Source organism: Tachyglossus aculeatus, chromosome X1, assembly GCF_015852505.1.
Source record: "Tachyglossus aculeatus isolate mTacAcu1 chromosome X1, mTacAcu1.pri, whole genome shotgun sequence".
Lineage (NCBI taxonomy): Eukaryota > Metazoa > Chordata > Mammalia > Monotremata > Tachyglossidae > Tachyglossus > Tachyglossus aculeatus.
In genome coordinates this window covers 77714307-77736170 of record NC_052101.1, presented here as the reverse complement: position 1 = coordinate 77736170, position 21864 = coordinate 77714307, and the positions used below count along the sequence as shown (strand labels likewise).

The 21864-nt window shown below is 41.4% G+C and overlaps 1 protein-coding gene across 1 annotated transcript in view; it reads left to right on the top strand.

The window, feature by feature from the left end:
- Nucleotides 1-21864, top strand: part of CACNA2D3 (calcium voltage-gated channel auxiliary subunit alpha2delta 3) — a 1043639-nt gene that overhangs the window by 672423 nt on the left and 349352 nt on the right. Inside the window, exon 12 of the mRNA XM_038772667.1 lies at nucleotides 13328-13406. Coding sequence (XP_038628595.1) covers nucleotides 13328-13406 — 79 coding nt within the window. The remainder of the gene's footprint in view (nucleotides 1-13327; nucleotides 13407-21864) is intronic.

Genomic DNA, 21864 nt, shown 5'->3' with positions numbered 1-21864 from the left:
GGAAAGGCATGTTGAGCTCACATAGCATGACATGAGGTTAGAGAGCATGCTTACCTCACCTTACCCCACAAAATGTGAACACGATGAATGCATATTACAGAGAATAATTTGACATTTGATTGTATCATGCTAATGCCACATTTTAAGACTTCTGATTGGTCGGGCACTGCATGACAAATACCTTAACCATGATATCTTTACTGTTCTGGGTTTGAGCTCATTCTAGCACACAAAGAACACTTAAAAATCCAATAGAAAAAATTGAACTTCATCAAGTGACTCAGTGCTCTTAATCTAGTGTACCTACAAACATGTTTCCAATGAGAGACTCTGAGGATTCTCACAAATGGTATCAATGTGAAGGAAACCTTTTATCAATCAATCAATCAATTGTATTTATTGAGCACTTACTGTGTGCAAAGCACTGTACTAAGCGCTTGGGAAGTACAAGTTGGCAACATATAGAGACAGTCCCTACCCAACAGTGGGCTCACAGTCTAGAAGGGGGAGACAGAGAACAAAACCAAACATATTAACAAAATAAAATAAATAGAATAGATATGTATAAGTAAAATAGAGTAATAAATATGTACAAACATATATACATATATACAGGTGCTGTGGGGAAGGGAAGGAGGTAAGACGGGGGGGTGGAGAGGGGGACGAAGGGGAGAGGAAGGAGGGGGCTCAGTCTGGGAAGGCCTCCTGGAGGAGGTGAGCTCTCAGTGGGGCCTTGAAGGGAGGAAGAGAGCTAGCTTGGCAGATGGGCAGTGGGAGGGCATTCCAGGCCAGGGGGATGACGTGGGCCGGGAGTCGGCGGCGGGACAGGCGAGAATGAGGCACGGTGAAGAGATTAGCAGCAGAGGAGCGGAGGGTGTGGGCTGGGCTGTAGAAGGAGAGAAGGGAGGTGAGGTAGGAGGGGGCGAGGTGATGGAGAGCCTTGAAGCCGAGGGGTGAGGAGTTTCTGACTGATGCGCAGATTGATTGGTAGCCACTGGAGGTTTTTGAGGAAGGGAGTAACATGCCCAGAGCGTTTCTGGACAAAGACAATCCGGGCAGCAGCATGAAGTATGGATTGAAGTGGGGAGAGACACGAGGATGGAAGATCAGAGAGAAGGCTGATGCAGTAGTCCAGACGGGATAGGATGAGAGCTGGAACGAGCAGGGTAGCAGTATGGATGGAGAGGAAAGGGCGGATCTTGGCAATGTTGCGGAACTGAGACCGGCAGGTTTTGGTGACGGCTTGGATGTGAGGGGTGAATGAGAGAGCGGAGTCAAGGATGACACCAAGGTTGCGGGCTTGTGAGACGGGAAGGATGGTAGTGCCATCAACAGTGATGGGAAAGTCAGGGAGAGGGCAGGGTTTGGGAGGGAAGACAAGGAGTTCAGTCTTGGACATGTTGAGTTTTAGGTGGCGGGAAGACATCCAGATTTCAGTTCATCGTCAGAATTATCAGTTCATTTAATCCATTAATAGTATTTATTGAGTGCCTACTGTGTAGAGAACACATACGAAGCACTAAGTACAATAAGTACATGATCCCTGCCCTTAAGGAGCTTAAATTCTGATGGGGGAAAAATAGAGTATGAGGTTATGAGCATGCATGCTTATGGGGGGGTGTGAGTACTCAAATGCTTAGTTGACCTAGAAGTGCTGAAGTCATGGTAAGGAGGAAAAAAAATTATTATTATTATTATTATCATTATAGTATTTGTACTGTGTGCCAGGCACTGTACTAAGTGCTGGGGTGAACACAAAAAAACAGAATGGGGGAGATGAGGATTCATCAGAGACCAGCAATTAAAAAGAGACTTTCTTGACAAGAAATGACACAGATTGTCCTTCTATGACACAGATTGTGGAAAGATCAAATAGAAAAAGAAATGTACATCTCTGTCTCCTTGTTCCATTCTGGGGGTAACTTTCTGGAAAATTATGTCCTCTAAATTTCTGTGATTGACAAAGTAGCATTTAAGCCTAGGACATCAATTCTTGAGCTCACATTAATTTCAGTTAATACAGAATAGTAGTAATGAAGAGTAAATGTGTAGGAGTTTCCTAATATTCAGTGAGAATTAAATGATTATACTCGAATTCAGGATAGACAATTGGCTGTTTAAAAAAAAACTGCTTTGGGAAGAATAACTTGGACTGTTCTCAATTTTTTAAAAATTGCATATCCAAAGGCTGGCTGAAAAACATTTGTTCCTTCTCAGAAATTCCTAAGGACAAGTAAAAGTTAGTAACTAATAACCTGATACATAGTGATGTAGGTGCAACTGTAAAAGAATTACAGAACCATCTCTACTACTGCTTATACTGGAGAAAAATATCTGTGCCACTTCTTTCTTTCATCCTTCATCCTGGCGACTTGTACAGGGGAGAGAGAGCCCCACCCCACTTTTTTTTTTATAAAAGTGATTATGTTGGGCTCTACCAGTAGCATTTTATGCTAACCAGTAGAGTATATTCTCAATTATCTGTGGTAAATAAATGAAATGTACATAATCCCAAAATCTGCCTGTGAGAAATAAAATTGACAGATTTGAATTTTACCTCTTCTCTCTTCAAACCTCCAATTGATGGAGTTGCTAATGAGCTGTGAAATGGCAGGAAAATAATCCCCAAATGAAAGGAAACCAGGAGCATTATTATCATCAAGGTTTCATTATTATCTGGATTAAATACATATGCACACAGAGTGGTTGTTGCTCGAGGGAAATGAGTACAGCTCTTGGAATCAGGAGACCTGGGTTCCAGTCCTGGCTCTGTAAGATGAGGAAGACTCCTTGGGTCTCTGTCATCACTGGGGAAGGGTTCTGAGCAAAGAACTACCTAGGCCATCCCACGAGGTGGACAGGCAGGCCCAGTGGGAATCTGAAAAATACACAGTTGACATGGATGATAGAGACTGCAGCAGTTACCAGCTGAGTCAAATTGCTGGAGTAATATGCTGCGATGACTTTGGCCAAAAATGGGTTTTATTTTGTCAGTAGTTTACTTGTATATGAACACAAAAATGTATCTGAACCCCAGCGATGGAGAATCAGAATACAGTACATGCATAAACTCAGGTTATCTTTCTGATAATTATAACAATAGTTATTATGGTATTTGTTAAGTTCTTACTATGTGACAAGCACTGTTCTAAGCAGTGGGGTAGATACAAGGTAATCAGGTTGTTCCATATGGTGCTCTGTCTTAATCCTCATTTTACAGGTGGAGTAACTAAGGCACAGAGAGGTTAAGTGACTTGTCCAAGGTCAAACAGCAGACAAGTGGTGGAGTGGAATTAGAACCCACGTCCTCTGACTCCCAAGCCTGTGTTCTTGCCACAAGGCCATGCATAGCCTGATGTTCCTCCTGCTGTAGCAGGAGAACAAAGACAGACACAGTTGATCTTGTCCCTCCCAGACTTCAGCCAGCAGTATGTGTCCTTATTTCTACTCTGGGCTGGGGAAGCCACTGACACTTTTGCCAGAAGCTGTTCTATAGTGCGTTCAATCAATCAATCAATCAATCAATCGTATTTATTGAGCGCTTACTGTGTGCAGAGCACTGCACTAAGCGCTTGGGAAGAACAAGTTGGCAACATATAGAGACAGTCCCTACCCAACAGTGGGCTCACAGTCTAAAAGGGGGAGACAGAGAACAAAACCAAACATACTAACAAAATAAAATAAATAGAATAGATATGTACAAGTAAAATAAATAAATAGAGTAAAAAATATGTACAAACATATATACATATATGCAGTAAGATAATTGAGAAAGCTAACCATGGAAATAACTATAGGATTCTTCTGCTCTCTGTTGCTGTTAGATACTAGCCAGAGTCCTTCTGGACCAGCTCCTGAGGAGTATTGCTAATCATACTCCTAAAATCCCAGTGTGGCTTTAGATCACACTGTGGTTTAGCTGACATTATCCTTGCTGAACTTCAGACATGCAGGGAGCAATGCCAAGCTCTCTTACTGAATTTGTAGACCTTAGAAAAGTACATAACCCTATCAGTGAATCTGAGGTCTTACAGCTATTAAATACATTTGGCTAGTCTAAGAATTTTATCGAGATCATAAGGCTACCAATCGGTGGTAATTGAGCCTACTGAATGCAAAGCACTGCATTAAGCATTTGTGAGAATAGAACACAAGGAAGACCCCTGAAGAACTAACAATATACAAATGAACATCCAAATAACAATTTTCTTATGTACTCACGTACTGAAGATAGGAGACACAAGTTAAGGGTGGTTGTTGGGTTGACATGACTAGGTTGTTGTAAATTATTTGGGAAAGGGTTCCAGAAAGAGGTGGGATATTACAAGGATTTTAAAATGGGGTAGATTGATTGGGGGATGGGTTGGCCGAAGGGCAATAGTTATCAAACCTGGCTTCACCGACACTATTCTGTCCTGGTTCTCCTCCTGTCTCTCTGGCTGCTCATTCTCAGTCTCTTTTGTGGGTTTCTCCTCTGTCTCCCACCCCCTAACTGTGGGAATCCCTCAAGGTTCAGTTCTGGGGCCCTTCTATCCTCCAAATACACCCACTTCCTGGGAGAACTCATTTGCTCACATGGCTTCAACTACCATCTCTATGTGGATGATGCCCAAATCTACATCACCAGCCCTGATCTCTCTCCTTCCCTGCAGGCTCACATTTCCTCCTGTCTTCAGGACATCTCTACTTGGACAACTTCAGGTTTTCCTGGTCCGCGCCCTTTGTGGTTTTTGTAGATTTGAATCATACTTCCTCTCTACCTTTGGCATTCCAGCTTGAGGATCCCTAATCTTTTCATTCTCTCCTTTATACCATGTATTTGATTTTAATAACTAGAAAATGTGATATGATAATGGACAAGAAAAAATAAAATAAGGAAAACATCATATATGACAACATAAAATAGTTACGTTAAAATCACATTAACTATTATAGGTTGACTCTCCCAAGTGACAAAATGCCAGATCATACAAATCCTCCAGCTAAAGTATCATAGATCTTATAATCAACAACTGTAAAACAATGTTTGACACAGATTTAATAGTCTCAAAGACTTTAAATTGTCATTGGTGAAATTTGCCCAGTGTGTGTTTGAAAAGGCTGGCTTGGGACTGATAGTCCTGACCACATGATGTACCCCTAAAGACTGCTCCTTGTACTACTATGTTTACTATCTTCATTTTTGCTTCTTAATCTTGGAACTTTGGTTTAAAATAAGACACCCTTTCTTGACTCCAGCATGCCATACCGATCATTTTGATGCAGTTGTTTCCCAACAGTCAGCTGTGATGCCTCGTTTCTGACACTGCCCTTTGTTGCATCCTTAGAATGTTTCTTCTGCCCCAGTCCAACTCACCATTAACCAAAGAACAAATTGTTTTCTGCTGAAATCCATTCTCTGTACATGGCCTGCCTAATTAAAGTTGAATTGAGGTGGACATCACTGACTTGGTTGTGATACTTTGTTGACACTGGCTTTGACACGTAAGACATGCCGATGGATCCACTCAAGTAGTCTGGTGTGACATTTGTGAAGGGTCCAGGTCTAATAATCACAACAAAGATTGCTTTATATTACATGTCTGTAGCATGGAGTGTTCTGCACCCAGTAGGCATAAACTACAAGTGTGTAGTTTGGAGTAATGAAGCATGAAGCAGCGTGGCCCAGTGGAAAGAGCACGGGCTTGGGAGTCAGAGGGTCATGCGTTCTAATCCCAGCTCCGCCGCTTGTCAGCTGTGTGACTTTGGGCAAGTTACTTCTCCTTGCCTCAATGATCTCATCTGTAAAATGGGGATTAAGACTGTGAGCCCCACGTGGGGCAACCTGATCACCTTATATTCACCCCAGCAGTTAGAACAGTGCTTCGCACATAGTAAGCGCTTAACAAATGCCATTATTTCTAGACTGTGAGACCATTGTTGGGTAGGGATTGTCTCTGTTGCCGAATTGTACTTTCCAAGTGCTTAGTACAGTGCTCTGCACACAGTAAGCTCTCATTAAATACGATTGAATGAATTAATGTGTAATGCCACTTTGCCACCATACACTTAAAGGATGTTCTGGCCTTATTAATGTTCTTTCATTGCATTGTTGGACATTGTGCCCCTTACAGATCAGAATTCTGTAATCACCAGGCCATAGTGCTGGGCTGGCTCAAAGTGATTCAGATAATCTACAAATTTCTTGGGTATAGTACAACCATCTACATCTAGGAACCTCTAAATGACTGTCTCTAGGATATTAAATGATGGTCATGACCTGCTGAACAGAAAAGAGTTTCCTCATGGATTGAAAGTATGTTCTAATACCAGTGTCCAGGTTCCTTATTGTAATTTCCAACCTGGCTGTAGAGAATAAAGAGAATAGGACAGCGTTGCCTAGTGGAAAGTGCACAGCTTGAGAATCAGAGGAACTTGTCTGCTGTATGACCTTGAACATGTTACTTAACTCCTTTATGCCTGAGTTACCTCATCTTTAAAATGGGGTTAAGACTGTGAGTCCTATTGGACAGGAGCTGTGTCCAACCCAGTTAACTTTTATCTACCCCCAGTGCTTAGTTCAGTGCTTTGCACATATAAGTGCTTAACAGATATCATTAAAAAAACACCTACTATACAACTGTGCTCTACTCCATTGATTGTGGGGAATGGATCAGGCTGGGCACCCCAACTCTGAGCTGATTAGCCACTCCATCAAGGAGAAATCTCTATATATATTGATTTGTTTCCTAGAGCAGCCAAATTTACTAAGTAATTGCCAGAGCCCAGGTCTACTGATGATGCAGTGCTTCTTTATGGTCTATGGTCCTGCTGCCTTCTGGCCTTCTCTACTTAATATGCTGGGAATATCAGGTTCACTGTGCTACATTATATTCTGAAGCCACATTGTGATTCTGGGCGAGCCTGGTCAGTAATATTCTTCAGCAACAGGTCCAAAAGAGCCTTGGCTAGGATCTTGCCAGCAATGGAAAGTGCATAGGTGATGGAGAAAGGAGAGAGAAGAGGGTAAATCAGGGCTTAGTTGGGGAAGACCTCTTGGAGGAGATATGACTTAAGTAAGACTTTGAAGGTGGGAGAGTGGTGGTCTGTCGTGTATGAAGGGGATGGGAATTCCAGGCCAGAGGAATGAAGTGAGCAAGAGATTGGCAATGAGATAGTCAAGCTCAAGGTACAGTGAGCAGCTTGGCATTGGAGAGGCGAAGGACATGGTCTGGATTGTGGTAGGAAATCCGTGAGGTCATATAGCAGGGGGTGAGTTGATTTAATATTTTAAAGCCATTGGTAAGGAGTTTCTGTTTGATGTGGGGAGATGCGTGGCTCATTGGAAAGAACACGGGCTTTGGAGTCAGAGGTCATGGGTTCAAATCCCAGCTCTGCCACATGTCTGCTGTGTGACCTTGGGCAAGTCACTTAACTTCTCTGAGCCTCAGTTACCTCATCTGTAAAATGGGGATTAAGACTGTGGGCCCCACGTGGGACAACCTGATCACCTTTTATCCCCCCAGCGCTTAGAACAGTGCCTTGCACATAGTAAGCGCTTAACAAATGCCATCATTATTATTATTATTATTAAGTGAATGAAACTTTATAAGAAAAATGATCCAGGCAGTAGGAAGAAGGATGGACTGGAGTGGGTAGAAAACGGGAGGCGGGGAGGTCAGCGAGGAGGATTATGCAGTAGTCAAAGCAGGGTATGATAAGTGTTTAGATCAACATATTAACACTTTGGAAAGGAAAGTGCAGATTTTAGCAATATCCTGAAGGTAGAACTGACAGGATTTGGTGACCGATTGAATATGTGATTTGAGTGAGAAAGATGAACAAGGAGAATGTCACGGTTACTGGCTTGTTAGGGAGAATAGTGGTGTTGTCTACAGTGATGGGGATGACAGGGTTTGGGTGGGAAGATGAGGAGTTCTTTTTTCTCCCTTCTGCATCACCTATTCATTTGGATCGTTATTCCTTAAGCACTTTGATGCTTACCTTACCCCCACAGCACCTATTTACCTATTGTTGTGCTCTATTGCTTCCCTTATCTGTAATTTATTTAATGTCTAATGTTTAATGTAAGCTTCTTGAAGGCAGAAATCATGTATATCAACTCCATTGTACTTTCCCGAGCACTTAGTAAAGTGCTGTGCATACAGTAAGCACTCAAAAAATACCATTGACTAATTGCTTGGTAAGAGCAATGGACTTGGGAACGAATGAGGAAAGAGAATAGTGTTGCTGAGTGGAAGTGAGGGCAGAATTATAGCAAGTAAGGATGAATTTGAAGTGGGTGAAGTCAGCCTGGTGCCCGTGCTACACTGTTGTTGTTGCTGTAGTAGTAATTATAGAATTTATTAAGCGCTAACTGTGTGAGGAGCATTTCATTAAGTGCTGGTAGACAATACACAGATGACAATTTTAACAGTCTCTCTTCCTCATGGGGCTCACAGCCTAAAAGTTTAAGTGGGGAGAAGGGATTGGAGACTGACACAATAGCAGTTATGAAACTTTGAAACACAACACTAGCAAATAGACAAAATAGGCTCCAAGTCTCTGCAGTGATGGAGGAGTCTAAGAGCTTGTGGGAGCAAGCCAGGAGCATGGCCCCTTGGTGGTGGGAGGGAAGATGGTAGCTACATGGTGCTTTTTTCAGTGACGATGGAAGAGTCCCAAAAGTGTGTGGAAGCAGCTGCTATCCCCAGCCCAGCATGCACAAAGCGTGCCAGGAGCAGGGACCCTCATTCATTCATTCATTCATTCATTCATTCATTCAATCGTATTTATTGAGCACTTACTGTGTGCAGAGCACTGTACTAAACTCTTGGGAAGTACAAGCCGGCAACATATAGAGACGGTCCCTACCCAACAGCAGGGTCACAGTCTAGAAGGGGGAGACAGAAAACAAAACAAAACATATTAACAAAATAAGATAAATAGAATAGTAAATATGTACAAGTAAAATAGAGTAATAAATATGTACAAACATGTATACAGGTGTTGTGGGGAGGGGAAGGAGGTAGGGTAGGGGGATGGGAAGGGGAAGGAGGGGGAAAGGAAGGAGGGGGCTCAGTCTGGGCAGGCCTCCTGGAAGAGGTGAGCTCTCAGTAGGGCTTTGAAGGGAGGAAGAGAGCTAGCTTGGCGGATGGGCGGAGGGAGGGCATTCCAGGCCAGGGCGAGGACGTGGGCCGGGGGTCGACGGCGGGACAGGTGAGAACGAGGCACAGTGAGGAGGTTAGTGGCAGAGGAGCGGAAGGTGTGGGCTGGGCTGTAGAAGGAAAGAAGGGAGGTGAGGTAGGAGGGGGCGAGGTGATGGAGAGCCCAGTGTGGACTGTGAACAACCCAATTATCTTGTATCTCCAGAGCTTAGCCTGGCACATAGTGAGCACTTAACAAATGCTATCATTATCATTATTGTCTTCCTTTGGTTGCCCCAATCTTCCTGAAGCCTTTATAGGAAGAACATAGACTATGTTTCACTATGTTTTAAAGTCCTTGTTCTGCCCTCCCTACTTTCATAAACTTCATATCCATTCATGGCTACCAATCAATCTGCGCATCAGGCAAAAACTCCTCACTCTCGGCTTCAAGGCTCTCCATCACCTCGCCCCCTCCTACCTCACCTCCCTTCTTTCCTTCTACAGCCCAGCCCGCACCCTCCACTCCAGAGGAGGGAGGAGGGGAGTAACATGCCCAGAACGTTTCTGCACAAAGATGATCCGGGCAGCAGCGTGAAGTATAGATTGAAGTGGGGAGAGACAGGAGGATGGGAGATCAGAAAGGAGGCTGATGCAGTAATCCAGTCAGGATAGGATGAGAGATTGAACCAGCAGGGTAGCGATTTGGATGGAGAGGAAAGGGCGGATCTTGGCGATGTTGTGGAGGTGAAACCAGCAGGTTTTGGTGATGGATTGGATGTGAGGGGTGAAAGAGAGAGCGGAGTCGAGGACCCTCTGTGGCGGAAGGGAAAGTGACAGCTACTATGATGCTTTGTCATGAAAATTGTACTCATCGCACTATATCAAGAGCTGGGAAAGTGAAATAGAAGCACAAGATGCTCCTTGCTCACGAGCCTATTCACTAACAGGGGAAATGGTCATAAAAATATTTATAAATAATAATTATGGTATTTCTTAAAGTGCTTACTATGTGCCAAGCACTGTTGTAAGTGCCGGGGTAGATACAAGGTAATCAGGTTGTCCCACGTGGGGCTCACAGTCTTAATCCCCATTTTACAGATGAGGTAACTGAGGCACAGAGAAGTAAAGCTATTTGTCCAAGGTCACACAGCAGACAAGTGGCAGAGCTGGGATTAGAACCCACATCCTCTGACTCCCAAGCCCATGCTCTTTCCACTGTCACACTGCTTCTCTATAGAGTAATCAGAATAAGTAAATGACTGCACCACTGAGTATGCATTTATACCAAAGCACTGAGAAAGGGAACAGGTAAATACACAAATGCCAGAGGTGGTTGCTGGGCTAATAGAATCAGAAATTGGAAATTATTCAGGGAAGTCTTGTTAGAGGAAAAGGAATTTTAAGATGATTTTAGACATGTCCAAAGTTGGGATGTTTTGGATTTGTGGAGAGAGATTTCCAGGCTGGGGGAATAGCAGAAGCAAGTTGATGAAAGAGAGAGAGTTGAGAGTGAGACAGAGCTAAAAAAAATTAGCTTGGGAGGAATAAAGAGAGCGACTTTAGGAGTAGTAGTTACTATGAAAGATGGAGAGAGTTGGTGGAAAGCTGATCAAGAGAAGCTTTTTCCTGACGGGGAGTGTAATGAGAAGCCAAACGAAGGTTTTGATGGGTGGAGAGATATGTATTGAGTGACACTTTAAAAAGATAATCTGGGAAGTAGTGAAAATTACAGATTGGAAGGGAAAAGGCTGTGAGGCAGGAAGACAAAGGGCCACATGTGTCCTATGAGCCACCAGTTTGACATGGTTCTGTTAGCTCATCCAAATGGTAGTTATGTTTAGCATAAATTCAGATTTCTGGTATCATTTGGCTTGATGTGTTGACCATATATTTTACATAAATTACTGTTAAATGGCCCATTATTGCTAGAGAAACCTTGAGGGAAACCTAGGTCATGAGAAGTAGCATGTTGCTTTTGTGAACTATCTCTGTGCATTCTGTCTAGTCCAGGAAGCCTCTATTTGTTCCTCATTACAACAAAGCACACCTCCAGAGTGTTCGCTGACCTTCTGCTTTATAGCATGTCCTGGTGATTTCAAGCACATTTTTAGGAGGGAGCCCATGTTCCATAGTTTCAGGCAGATGATCCACTGGATATCTCAGGTTTTGGTCCTTTAGCCTGAGAAAATAATAATAATGATAATAATACTATTTGTTGAGCACTTACAATATGGAAAACACTGGGGTCGATACAATAAAATCAGATCAGACAGTTCCTTTTCCACATGGGACTCACAGTTTCAGAATATGTTAAGCTTCTTTATCCAGCTTTGTACCAAGTAGACTGTGTTCCCCTAAAAGGCATAGTAGTAATAATAATAATAAAATATGCTATTTGTTAAGTATTTGCCAAGTGTCAAGCACTGTACTAAACTCTAGGGTATATACAAAATAATTAGGTTGCAATCTTAAAACTAGGGGCATTGAAGTGTATTGGATGTTTGTAGTTAGCCTCCTGATGATCCTATAGCTGTCTGTACTCAGAAGCATGGGCCAGAGGAAAAAAAGTGACTCACCTCAAATGTGTTTCCATCTAGGATGGGTGTTCTTTTAAGCTGGTGTTTTTGAGTGTCTATTCTGTTCAGTGATTACAGAGGCTTTCCTGACTGAGATCCACTTACCTGGTGCTTTGTACAAAATTCATGAAGTAACTACTTAGATTCATAAAAACCTAGCAGCTGCCTGTCAAGATGAAGGGTTTTTTTAATCACTGTAATATAGTCTTTTACCTAATAATTTAAACCTGAAATCTAATTTTTAGGTGATTGAAACCCAGCACTTAATAGTTTTATGTTTTCAATTAAAAGAGGTGTTGAAATAAACATTTATTATATCACATTATAATCGCAATCTGCATTTGCAATCTGATAAGCAATTGTTTAAATCTGGTTTAATTGGCTCTGATAATAGCTGTAGAGGGCTGGTTTGCCGGAGTGTGAAGGAAAGGCAAAGATTGTTTTTTATTGAGATTGTAAGCAATCACCCAGAAAACAGCCTCTGGGTAAGTGAAATTGTGCCCTGTTTCCCAGAAACCTGACCAAGAAAGAAGGCCCTCATCAGGCCATTCTTGGGCTTGGGGAGCTTTGGAAAAATGGGATATGTAGGGCTCAGCATTTTCTTATCTGGGAGCTAGGAATGTAGGAGAGGAGAACCTGGAAGCTGATCCTGGCTGAATTAGAAAAGGAGGTTTTAAAAAACTCAAAAGAAGCCAGAGCTGGGGATAAAAGGTGTAGGATGTGTGAAGAAGATTATAAACTTTATAGACTTTTTGTGCTGAGACAACTCAGGAAAGTTACACGGGACATATAAGGAACAATGGAGCTGAAAAGGGCAAATGGATGCTGGAATTCACCATTTGCCATAAACGAATGGAACTCAATATTCCTACCAACTTCCTTTTCATTGTACTGCTTTTGAAGGTGCTTTCAGTGAAACTGTGTGCTTCTGTTCCTCATTCTTCTAATTTACCATGATGACACTGGAAATGCAGACATGGCAGATCTCTGTGTCCTCACAGAGAATGGGAGGATGGAATGGTAGTCTTCCTCTTATTGCAAATGTCCTGTTGGACCTGTTTGTTATAAAGGAAGAAGTTTAGAGGTTAAGATGTCTTGCTCTGGGTGCACAATTACCCTGAATAACATTTGAACAACATTTAATGCTTTCTAATGTAAATTTGAACCCTTTTTATTTCCCTGATTTCTATGAGACTGCTTGGGTTATGTGATTCACTAGAGAAACAGTAGCCCTGGGCATCAGCCACAATATAGTACTAATGGGGTTAATGATTTCAAACTAACCCAAAACCAGAAAGATCTTCTGAAAACCAAACTACACAAATATGAACGTAGCATAGGACACATGGCATTTTGTTTTATGAACGTTATTTAAAGTTGCCCTCATTTATCCTGAGTCATGGTTTTGGTTATACACCAAAACCATCAACAGCAATAGCCATATGGTTAAGAGTGAACAAAGGACCCCATTTTAATGTACATTTTTAGTCGAGTCTACTCGAAATCTTTTAAATATGTTTACATGGATGTGAACCATGGAGACATTCAGCGAGTCAAACTGCATGCACTTGAACTATGGAACTGCAGAATAGCCTAAAATTAATCAATCTGTTATGCTTTCAGGTTCGCATATTTACATATCTGATAGGAAGAGAAGCTGTTCTTGCTGATAACCTCAAATGGATGGCCTGTGCTAACAAAGGTTAGTCTACTCTCTTTAGCTGGGGACCTAAGTAACCCAGGTCAATGTCTTTTTGAGTTGTGAATAACTTTTCAGTGTTACTGCAGGATTTGGGTCATTCGTGTGACTATGTAAGGTAACAAGATTTCATCCAGAGGGTGGTATGAGTCTTTCAGAAGGATGACTGGTTTCCTTATGAGTGTCTGTGGATGGCAGAGTTTTCAAGTGAAAACTCGCTGTAGCTTGCATAATTTTTAGAAAAAAACAACAACACTCCAAATAGTTTGTTGGAATGCTTTTCATTATTTTAGCTCAGAAATCAAAACCTTCATTAAAAAAAGATTGTTATATGTAGAAATGTATGTGTGTCTAAATGGTAAATGGATTTAATGCAGAGAGAAGTGTGGGACTTGATCATAGTGGGGGACGTTGGCTATCCCAAAATAATTGTAAGATGGCATCATCATGTCTGAAATACTTTGGCTTTTAAAAATCCTTATTTGAACTACCTCTTTCCCCATTTTTCTTTATTTGTGGTCTAAAAAATGCTTCCTTCCTGTTTTTTGTTATATCTACCACATCAAATTATGATGTATCACATCAGCCAATATCCATTTAGTCATGGGTTATTGTTTTAACCACTGTCTGTGTCCAGCTGATGAGAATTACTCAAATTGAAGTCTTGTCTTAATCAACTAATATTACACCATAATTTAGTTTTAGTCATTGTTTATAAGAGTCCTTTGAAGCATCCTTTTGAAGACAACTTAGTCAACAAAGGGTTTTTTAGAGTGACTGAAAAGTACAGCTATGTAAATTTACAAGAGAAAATCCAAGAAAGAAAGAGTAGCTGTTTGGGTGGACCATCTGGTATGATTCAGCTGTGTAGCCCTTCCTGGCAAAATTGAATATTCTTCTTCTTCACCATCACCAGCTTCAAGACCGTTTCACCTTCCTCCCCATGTTTCTATTGTATAAATCTTGGGGACCAGAATGTCATTGTTTTTGTCAATTCAGAAATATAGTTGCCATCTAAATGTTTGGCTCTAATCATCAGTGCCCAAATAAACATTGGCTTCAAGTTGCGTCAGTTATGGGTTTTGTACCACGTAACATCAGTGAGCAAGTATCCATCTCTGGTCATTAATTAAATCATTGTTTATAGACTCAGATTGTTACAGCATGGGAAGCAGTACAACATTTTTCATCTCAAGTAACATGAGGTCCAGAGCTCCCCCTTACATTTTTCAGCTCTGGCTCAGCCACGTTCTTCAGTGAAATGAAGCATTACAGTTTGAGGAGAAGAGCGGGACCTAGTGAAGCCAACATGCAGATTGGCTGAATAACTGCTCTACAGCCCTAGCCTTGCGTGAAGGGAGGTTGGGGGAGGGCAAAATGTGTTGTCACTGAGGTCAACGGCCCTAAAATCAATTTTCCTTGCAGTGATTTTCCCCTTGGAAGCACAGCAGAGATGAAGGCAGTTTGCAAGGTTTCCAGCTGACTGGCTTGTGGACAGCAGAGACTTCGTCTTGGGAATCGATCTCAAAGGAAATTCATATCACCTTGCAAGAGTTCCTTAACTCCTCAAATTGAATGGCAAAGCTATAAGACCTCCAAGCAGATTTCTGTTTGACATTTTATGCATAAATAGGACATATCTTGAGGGAGCTTGGCCTTAATGAGGCAGAACAGCAAGCCATTTTAAATACATTAAAACAATCAAAACCCCACAGTCCCAATAGAACCGTTTAAGAAATTTATAATTCTCTTTTTCCACCATTCCATAAGCAAGCGCACTTGAAAAACAAAAAAGGGGAGATTTACACAAATATTCAATAAAACAAAGGCAAAGTTTTCTAATGTAAAACGTGCCAAGTTTTAAAATAAGCAGTGACTGTTTCTCCCTTAACAGTCACTTTTGTAGGAAGGTTTACCAGCTGTAAAAATAAAGAATGGTCTTAATGGTTTAGTTATCTACAAAACAGCTATTAAGAGGAGAGGATGCCTCTCCCCTTTTTACTTCCCCTCTTCTCTATCAGTTCATAATTTGGCAACTCTTCCTTGTCTTATGCCTTGTTTAAAGAAGATTTGAATTCAGGTCTCTTGCTACCCGGAAAGACACCTTTCTCAGAAACCTCTGTTGGAGTACACCCAGCCACATATGTGAAAATGCTGTTGAGCCATGCTGAGCATTTCCTAATACTGTGTTCTGACTGCTGAAAGGCCACTCTGAGGCTGGCAAGATGGCAAGAGAGCTCAGTAAGAGGAATTGCAAATGAGTGCCTTTACTCTTACAGTACCAGCTGTTAGGTACTTTCAGAAGGAGGTATGTGTTTCACCAAAAGGGCCATGTGAGCTGCTGTTCTGTAGTTCTCACAATTGTGGGGGTGCCTTTTAAAGTACTGTATTGTACTTCCTATTGAAGTTTTTAAAAAATGAGAAAGATGAAACATTAAATAGGAAATAAAATGCCAGTTTGGGAATGAGATATTTTTGGGAAAACTCCATTCTGAGTCCGGCTGGTTTGGTGTAAAGCTCTACTCCAAGGCCATGTATTTCACAGGCATGCACAGGGACTCTGCCCTGCTGCTTGTAATTCACACCCAATCCAACACCTGCCCTTTCTTCCCCCCAACCCCACTGCCAGCAGCAGTGTGAACATTTTCCCCAAGAATGAATGCAAAGGAGAGAAGATGAGGATGGTGAAACCATTGTGCCCCTGATGTTGATCAGGAAAGGAGATATCCTGTTTTCTGGGGAAGAACAGATGCTGAATTGAACCAGATGGACCATCAGCTAGTGTCTGGCTTCATTTCCCAAGTAGTCACGCTTGGAATTTGTAAATCTTCATAGCTGAACAACAGTCTGTCTTGCTTAGTTGTAATGAGGCATCAGGGACAATTCTAGATTTAAATTTACTAAAAGGACCGACCATGTATTAAGGGACAGTAATGACAGGGTTTTCCAACATGTTGATGACACTGAAGAATCTAAAGTCAGAGGGCCTTTGAGATGCTTAATAATGATGATGGTACTCCAGTGCTTTTTATGTGCCAAGCACTGGAGTAGATACAAGTTAATCAGATCTTGTCCCCATCCCATATGGGGCTCACAGTCTCAGAGAGAAGAATACAAGGATTTTTTTCCCCCATTTTATACGTAAGGAAGCTCAGTCCCAGAGAAAACTTGAGGCCACACAACAGACAAGTGCTGGAGCTAGGACTAGGATGCAGTTCTTTCTACTAGACCACACTGCCTCGGTTTATCAGACTCAGCATAATTAGATGAGGAGGTATTTGTAAATAATGGGTCAACTTTAGCTATGATTCTAGAATTTGTCTTTTTTTTAAGAAATAGACCTGAATTGCTTGCATCCACCCCAGCACTTAGTGCAATGCCTGGCACAGAGTAAGTGCTTAACAAATATTTAAAAGCCAGAAATATTAGGCTAAAAATGTTATAGTAGTATAACCCCACTAAAAAGGTATCATGAAAGGGTACAACATGCAGTTCATTATGCTGAATAATTGAAGGTAAATTTCACGGGAGAGCCTCTGTTTCAATAAGATAAATAAATTGATGTTATATGGAGAAATGAGCGGACCATTCATAATGGGCAACTAATTCCAGTATTAATTACTTCTTTATAATTACGTAATGATTGCAGGCTTTATTCTCACATGAGACATGAAGTCTAAAAGCACATTAAGAAGGAGACTAAACATTCAAGAGCAAGAATCCAAAAAAGGGGAAAAAAATGAAGCCCTGTTCTGTGACGAACACAAAGGGAAAATAAAGGAAGTGTATATAGTTACAGCCAAGGACTCCAGCCCTCAACTACTTCCTATTATCAATCAAAAATTACATTTGTTAACCAAAACCCTTATGAAAACCTTAAAAAACGACACTTTAGAAAAGGTCAAGGTTTTTAATGGTCTGGGGTTAGCTGATTAAATGCATTTGTTTAAGCTCTGTGACATGGCCTTTTCTTTTCAACCTTTCTAGCCCCTTATCCATCTACATCACCAGTCTTGGTCATGAAAAATTAATTGGATTTGAGGCCAACAGTCTGGGTAGGAAAACTTTGAGCAAGAAGAGATGGGCTTTTATGACAGTTTCAGTAGCAAAGAAACATTGTATGTGGACATACGTTCTGGAAAATTTTGAATAAACAGAATTATGGGCCATCTTCTCTTTTCATCCTAAGGGGTCCTTGGGATGTGCATCCTAGAAGAAATTCATCTGAACATCTATAGAAATCAAGTCAGGGGCCAATTCAGATAATCTTCTATGTTTACATCTTATTGCCAATTCTTGTTTTGACTAATGGTTTGTAGCTCTACAGTCACTCTGTTCTCCCATTCTGTCATTGCCCCACCCCCCTTTGGATTCCCTCACTTTCTTTTGTGGAAGGTTATTTTCTTTTCCTTTGGGTTTAATGATCACAATATTACCAGAAGTAATATTCCACCTCTTCCCAAATCTGTTCTTTACAAGGTTTCATCAGTCTTTGCTTTTCTGTATTCCATTTACATCATTTTCCAAAAAAAAAATCCACTTTGTCTTTCCATTCATAAACTCCTGCTTGGCCCAACGTTTATTCTGCAAACAGTACAGCATATGTTTTCTGACAAGATCACAATCGCAGTTGCTTTTTTCATCTCCTGGTTTTTGTTCCCCTAGAAAATGTCTCTCTCCATATCCTATCTCCTTTTCCCAAGTAGCCAAAAACTTGGGAATACTTCACTCTGAAATTAAATGTTCTTGCATTTAATTCTGCTCACTCCTGTTTCTTGGAAACATTTTATCCCTTATCCTCATATTTATTTTTTTACCTTCAACTTTGCTTGCAAAGCTAAACATATAATTTTTTTTACATTTCCCTCTATCCTCATGCTGATGGAATTTTAAGAAATTCCCTTTGTTTCTTCTTATGTACATTCCCTTGCACCAAAGTCTGTTTAGGCTTTTTCTTGGTTTCCTTGCATATTTTTTTCTTTCTTTTCATTCTAAATCCCTTTTTACTACGTCCCATATGATGACAGTTTGTTCCACATTTTTTCCTATAACTGGCCAAACTCCCTAATCCCTGGGACAAAACTACTCACCATTTTTTCAGTTTGGGAATGTAGCCCCTTCTTTTTTCTAAAAACTAAAAGGCATATGAGTCTTGCAAAACACCTGTGAATGTCATCCCTAATACTCGCCCACTCTCAATTCCCCAAAGTAATTGAATTCTCTTTGGCCGTATTGATCCTATAGTATGTAAAAGCAAACCCCAAATTGAGTTAAATAATTATCCAAACTCCGAGTGTTTCCTTTGAGTTCAAAGGTGTTACTACTGAGTGACATTTTTATCAGGGTGTGTGTGAGCAGTGGCTAACCAGACCAGTGTGTGATAGACAGGCATTTCCACCTGGTGTGCCTGATGCCAATTTTGTTTCTTCTCTCTTGGTGACAGATTTTCCAGAAGCTTGCACTTCCATACATTGTCCCTACTACTGATTGCAGCACACCAGATTGATCTGTCTTTTGCTTTTGTCTCCCATTTGCCCATTGCTATGCATATCACATTTGAGGTTTTGCTTCATTTTTTTCACCATGTTTACATCTACCCATTTCAGGTCATCATAGAGCAGCTGTTTGGGTCTTTTTACCCTTTCAAACAGTGAAAAGGTAACCTTAGCATTGTCCTCTACTAATTTCACTCATTCAACCCATATATTGTTTGTCACGAAATCCTTTCGGTTTTAACATCACAACATTGCTAAAATCTGCCCTTTCCTCTCCATCTAAGCATGCTAATCCAAGAATGTATGGTATCCCACCTTGACTACTGCATGAGCCTCCTAGCTGACCTCCCTGTCTCCTGTTCCCCCCTGCTCCAGTCTATACTGCACTCTGCTGCTCAGATCATTTTTCTAAAAAAAAAAAATTCAGTCCATGAAGTGTAAGGGCTGGGTTGTGGTAGGAAATCAAAGAGGTAAGGTAGAGGGGGAGAGCTGATTGAGTGCTTTAAATCCAATGGTAAGAGATTTCTGTTCAATGCGGAAGTGGATGGGCAACCATTGGAGGTTCTTGAGGAGTGGGGTGACTTGGACTGTCTATACAGGAACACTTGGTGAAAGCATAAAGTTCTGGGCTGCTGACAAAGATCTTTGGTTGTATGTAGGGTTTTGCAGGAGTAGACTGCTATGGAACCTCCGTTATCCCAGGCTAGTTTTGTGCCATAGCTGGGTGCTGACTCTGTAAACTGTAACCATCTACATGTCCTCTTGGGTATGTGTCTCAAGAGCATTATCATCAGCATAAAGCAGTTCTTGGATGACTGTTTAAAACGCTTTTGATAGTGCTCATTGGACTGTTGAGTTGCATTTGTCTCCTGATGAATCAGAAGCATATCTTGATTCTAGATTGCAGTGCTTCCATTACTAAATCTTGGTAGTAATAGAAGAAACAACAGTTATTGAATCCCCACTGGGTGCATTGCCAGTACTAGACACTTAAAAACTACAAAATAAAGAAGTGACACATTCTCTTCCCACAAAGAGTTTACGCTCTGAGTAGACAAACATAAAAATATTTACAAGAGTGGTCAAAATAAATGAATGATGAAGAGAATATAGTAAATTATTTGGTGAATTGAAGGCATGATATAGATCAGGGTCCTAGGAAATTAATTAGGAAAATTTAGTTGGAGGGGGGTGGGATTTTAGGAGGACTTTGAATGTGGAGAGGTTTGTGGTGAGAGGACCTCATGAAGGTTTAAGGAGGGAGGGAGGGTGGGAGGTTTGTGACGTCAGGAGGCTTGGTGGCATTGCTTAAGTTTGAACAAGATTGGGGCTATCATGCAGCCTGCTGCTTTACTTTGATGGTATTAAAGAAAGGGTTAGAAAGGGGACTTTGACTCATTCAGTCAATCAATTGAGCATCTACCATGTGCAGAGCATTTTACTAAGCACTTGGGGGAGTGCAGTAATTAGAAGACACAGTCTCTTCCTCCAAGGAACTTATAATATAGTCAGGGGAATCAAGACAAAATAATTTACAGATAGAGGGAGAGGTTAGGCACAGGAGACCAGGTGGGTAAGTCTGAGCCAAGTCATATGTGCTTCCAGATCCAGGAAGATTCAGGGCAAATTGATGATCTCTGGGAAAGGAAAGGATGGGGACCTTGCAACAGAGGAAGCAGGACCCTGCTTCCCCCAACCCTGTACCTCCTCTTCTGCCCCACTCCCTCTTCTCTAGAAATTCCCAAATCAACCTTTAGTAAAATCACCTTGTATCCCCTCCAGCGCTTAGAACAGTGCCTTGCACATAGTAAGCGCTTAACAAATGCCATTATTATTATTATTATTATTATTATTAAAAGGATCTCAGTAACTGGCTTGGGGCAACTTAATTTGATTAGTGATTGTGAGAACTCAGGTCTTTTGATGGTAGAACATGCTTTGATAAACTCTCTGAAAACAATATCTTACATCTTATCAATCAGTGGCTTTTATTGAGCACTTACTGTATGCAGAGCACTGTGCTAAGCACTTGGGAGAGTACAATACAATGGAGCTGGTAGACACATTCCTTGGCCACAGTGAGCTTAGGGCTTATCTTATATTCATATGCTGTAAACATCATCTCTGCCATACCAAATTTCTTCTGAAGTCATATTTAAATTTAGACATTACATGGTTGATAATATTCCAAAGTAGTTTAATCATTTAATCCATAAATCATATTTATTGAGTGCTAACTGTGTGCAGAGTACTCTACTTGGGAGAGCACAATACAACAGAGTAGGTAGACACATTCCCTGCCCACATTGAGCTCACAGTCTAGAGAGGGAAACAGACATTAATATAAATAAATTACAGATATGTACATAAGTGCTTTGTGGCTGAGGGAGTGCTGAATAAAGAGCAAAATCAGGGTGACGAAGAAGGGAGTGGGCAAAGAAGAAATGAGGGCTTAGTCAGGGAAGGCCTCTTGGAGGAGATGCAAATTCAATAAAGCTTTGAAGGTGGGGAGAATAAATGTTGGATGTGAAGAGGGAGAGGGTTTCAGGCCAGAGGAAAAATGTGGGCAAGAGATCAACAGCAAGATAGATGAAATCAAGGTACGGTGAATAGTTTGACATTAGAGAAGTGAAGTATAATATGAGAGCAGCAAATTGAGTTGGAGGGGGGTGAACTGACTGAGTGCTTTTAAGTGCTATGGACAGTCCTGACAGTGCCTTTCCCACTTCTTTCCCTTTGAAGTGGTTTTCCTTTGCCCCTTTTATCTGCCCTCCTTTCTTTTCCCCCTCACCCCAGCTGACCCTCCAGCCACCAGCAGTCAAGAAGAGAAGTGGCATGGCCTAGTGGAGAGAACACGGGCCTGGGAGTTAGCAGACCTGGGTTCTAATCCTGGCTCCACCACTTGTCTGCTGTGTGACCTTGGGCAAGCCACTTAACTCCTTTGTGCTTCAGTTACCTCATCTGCA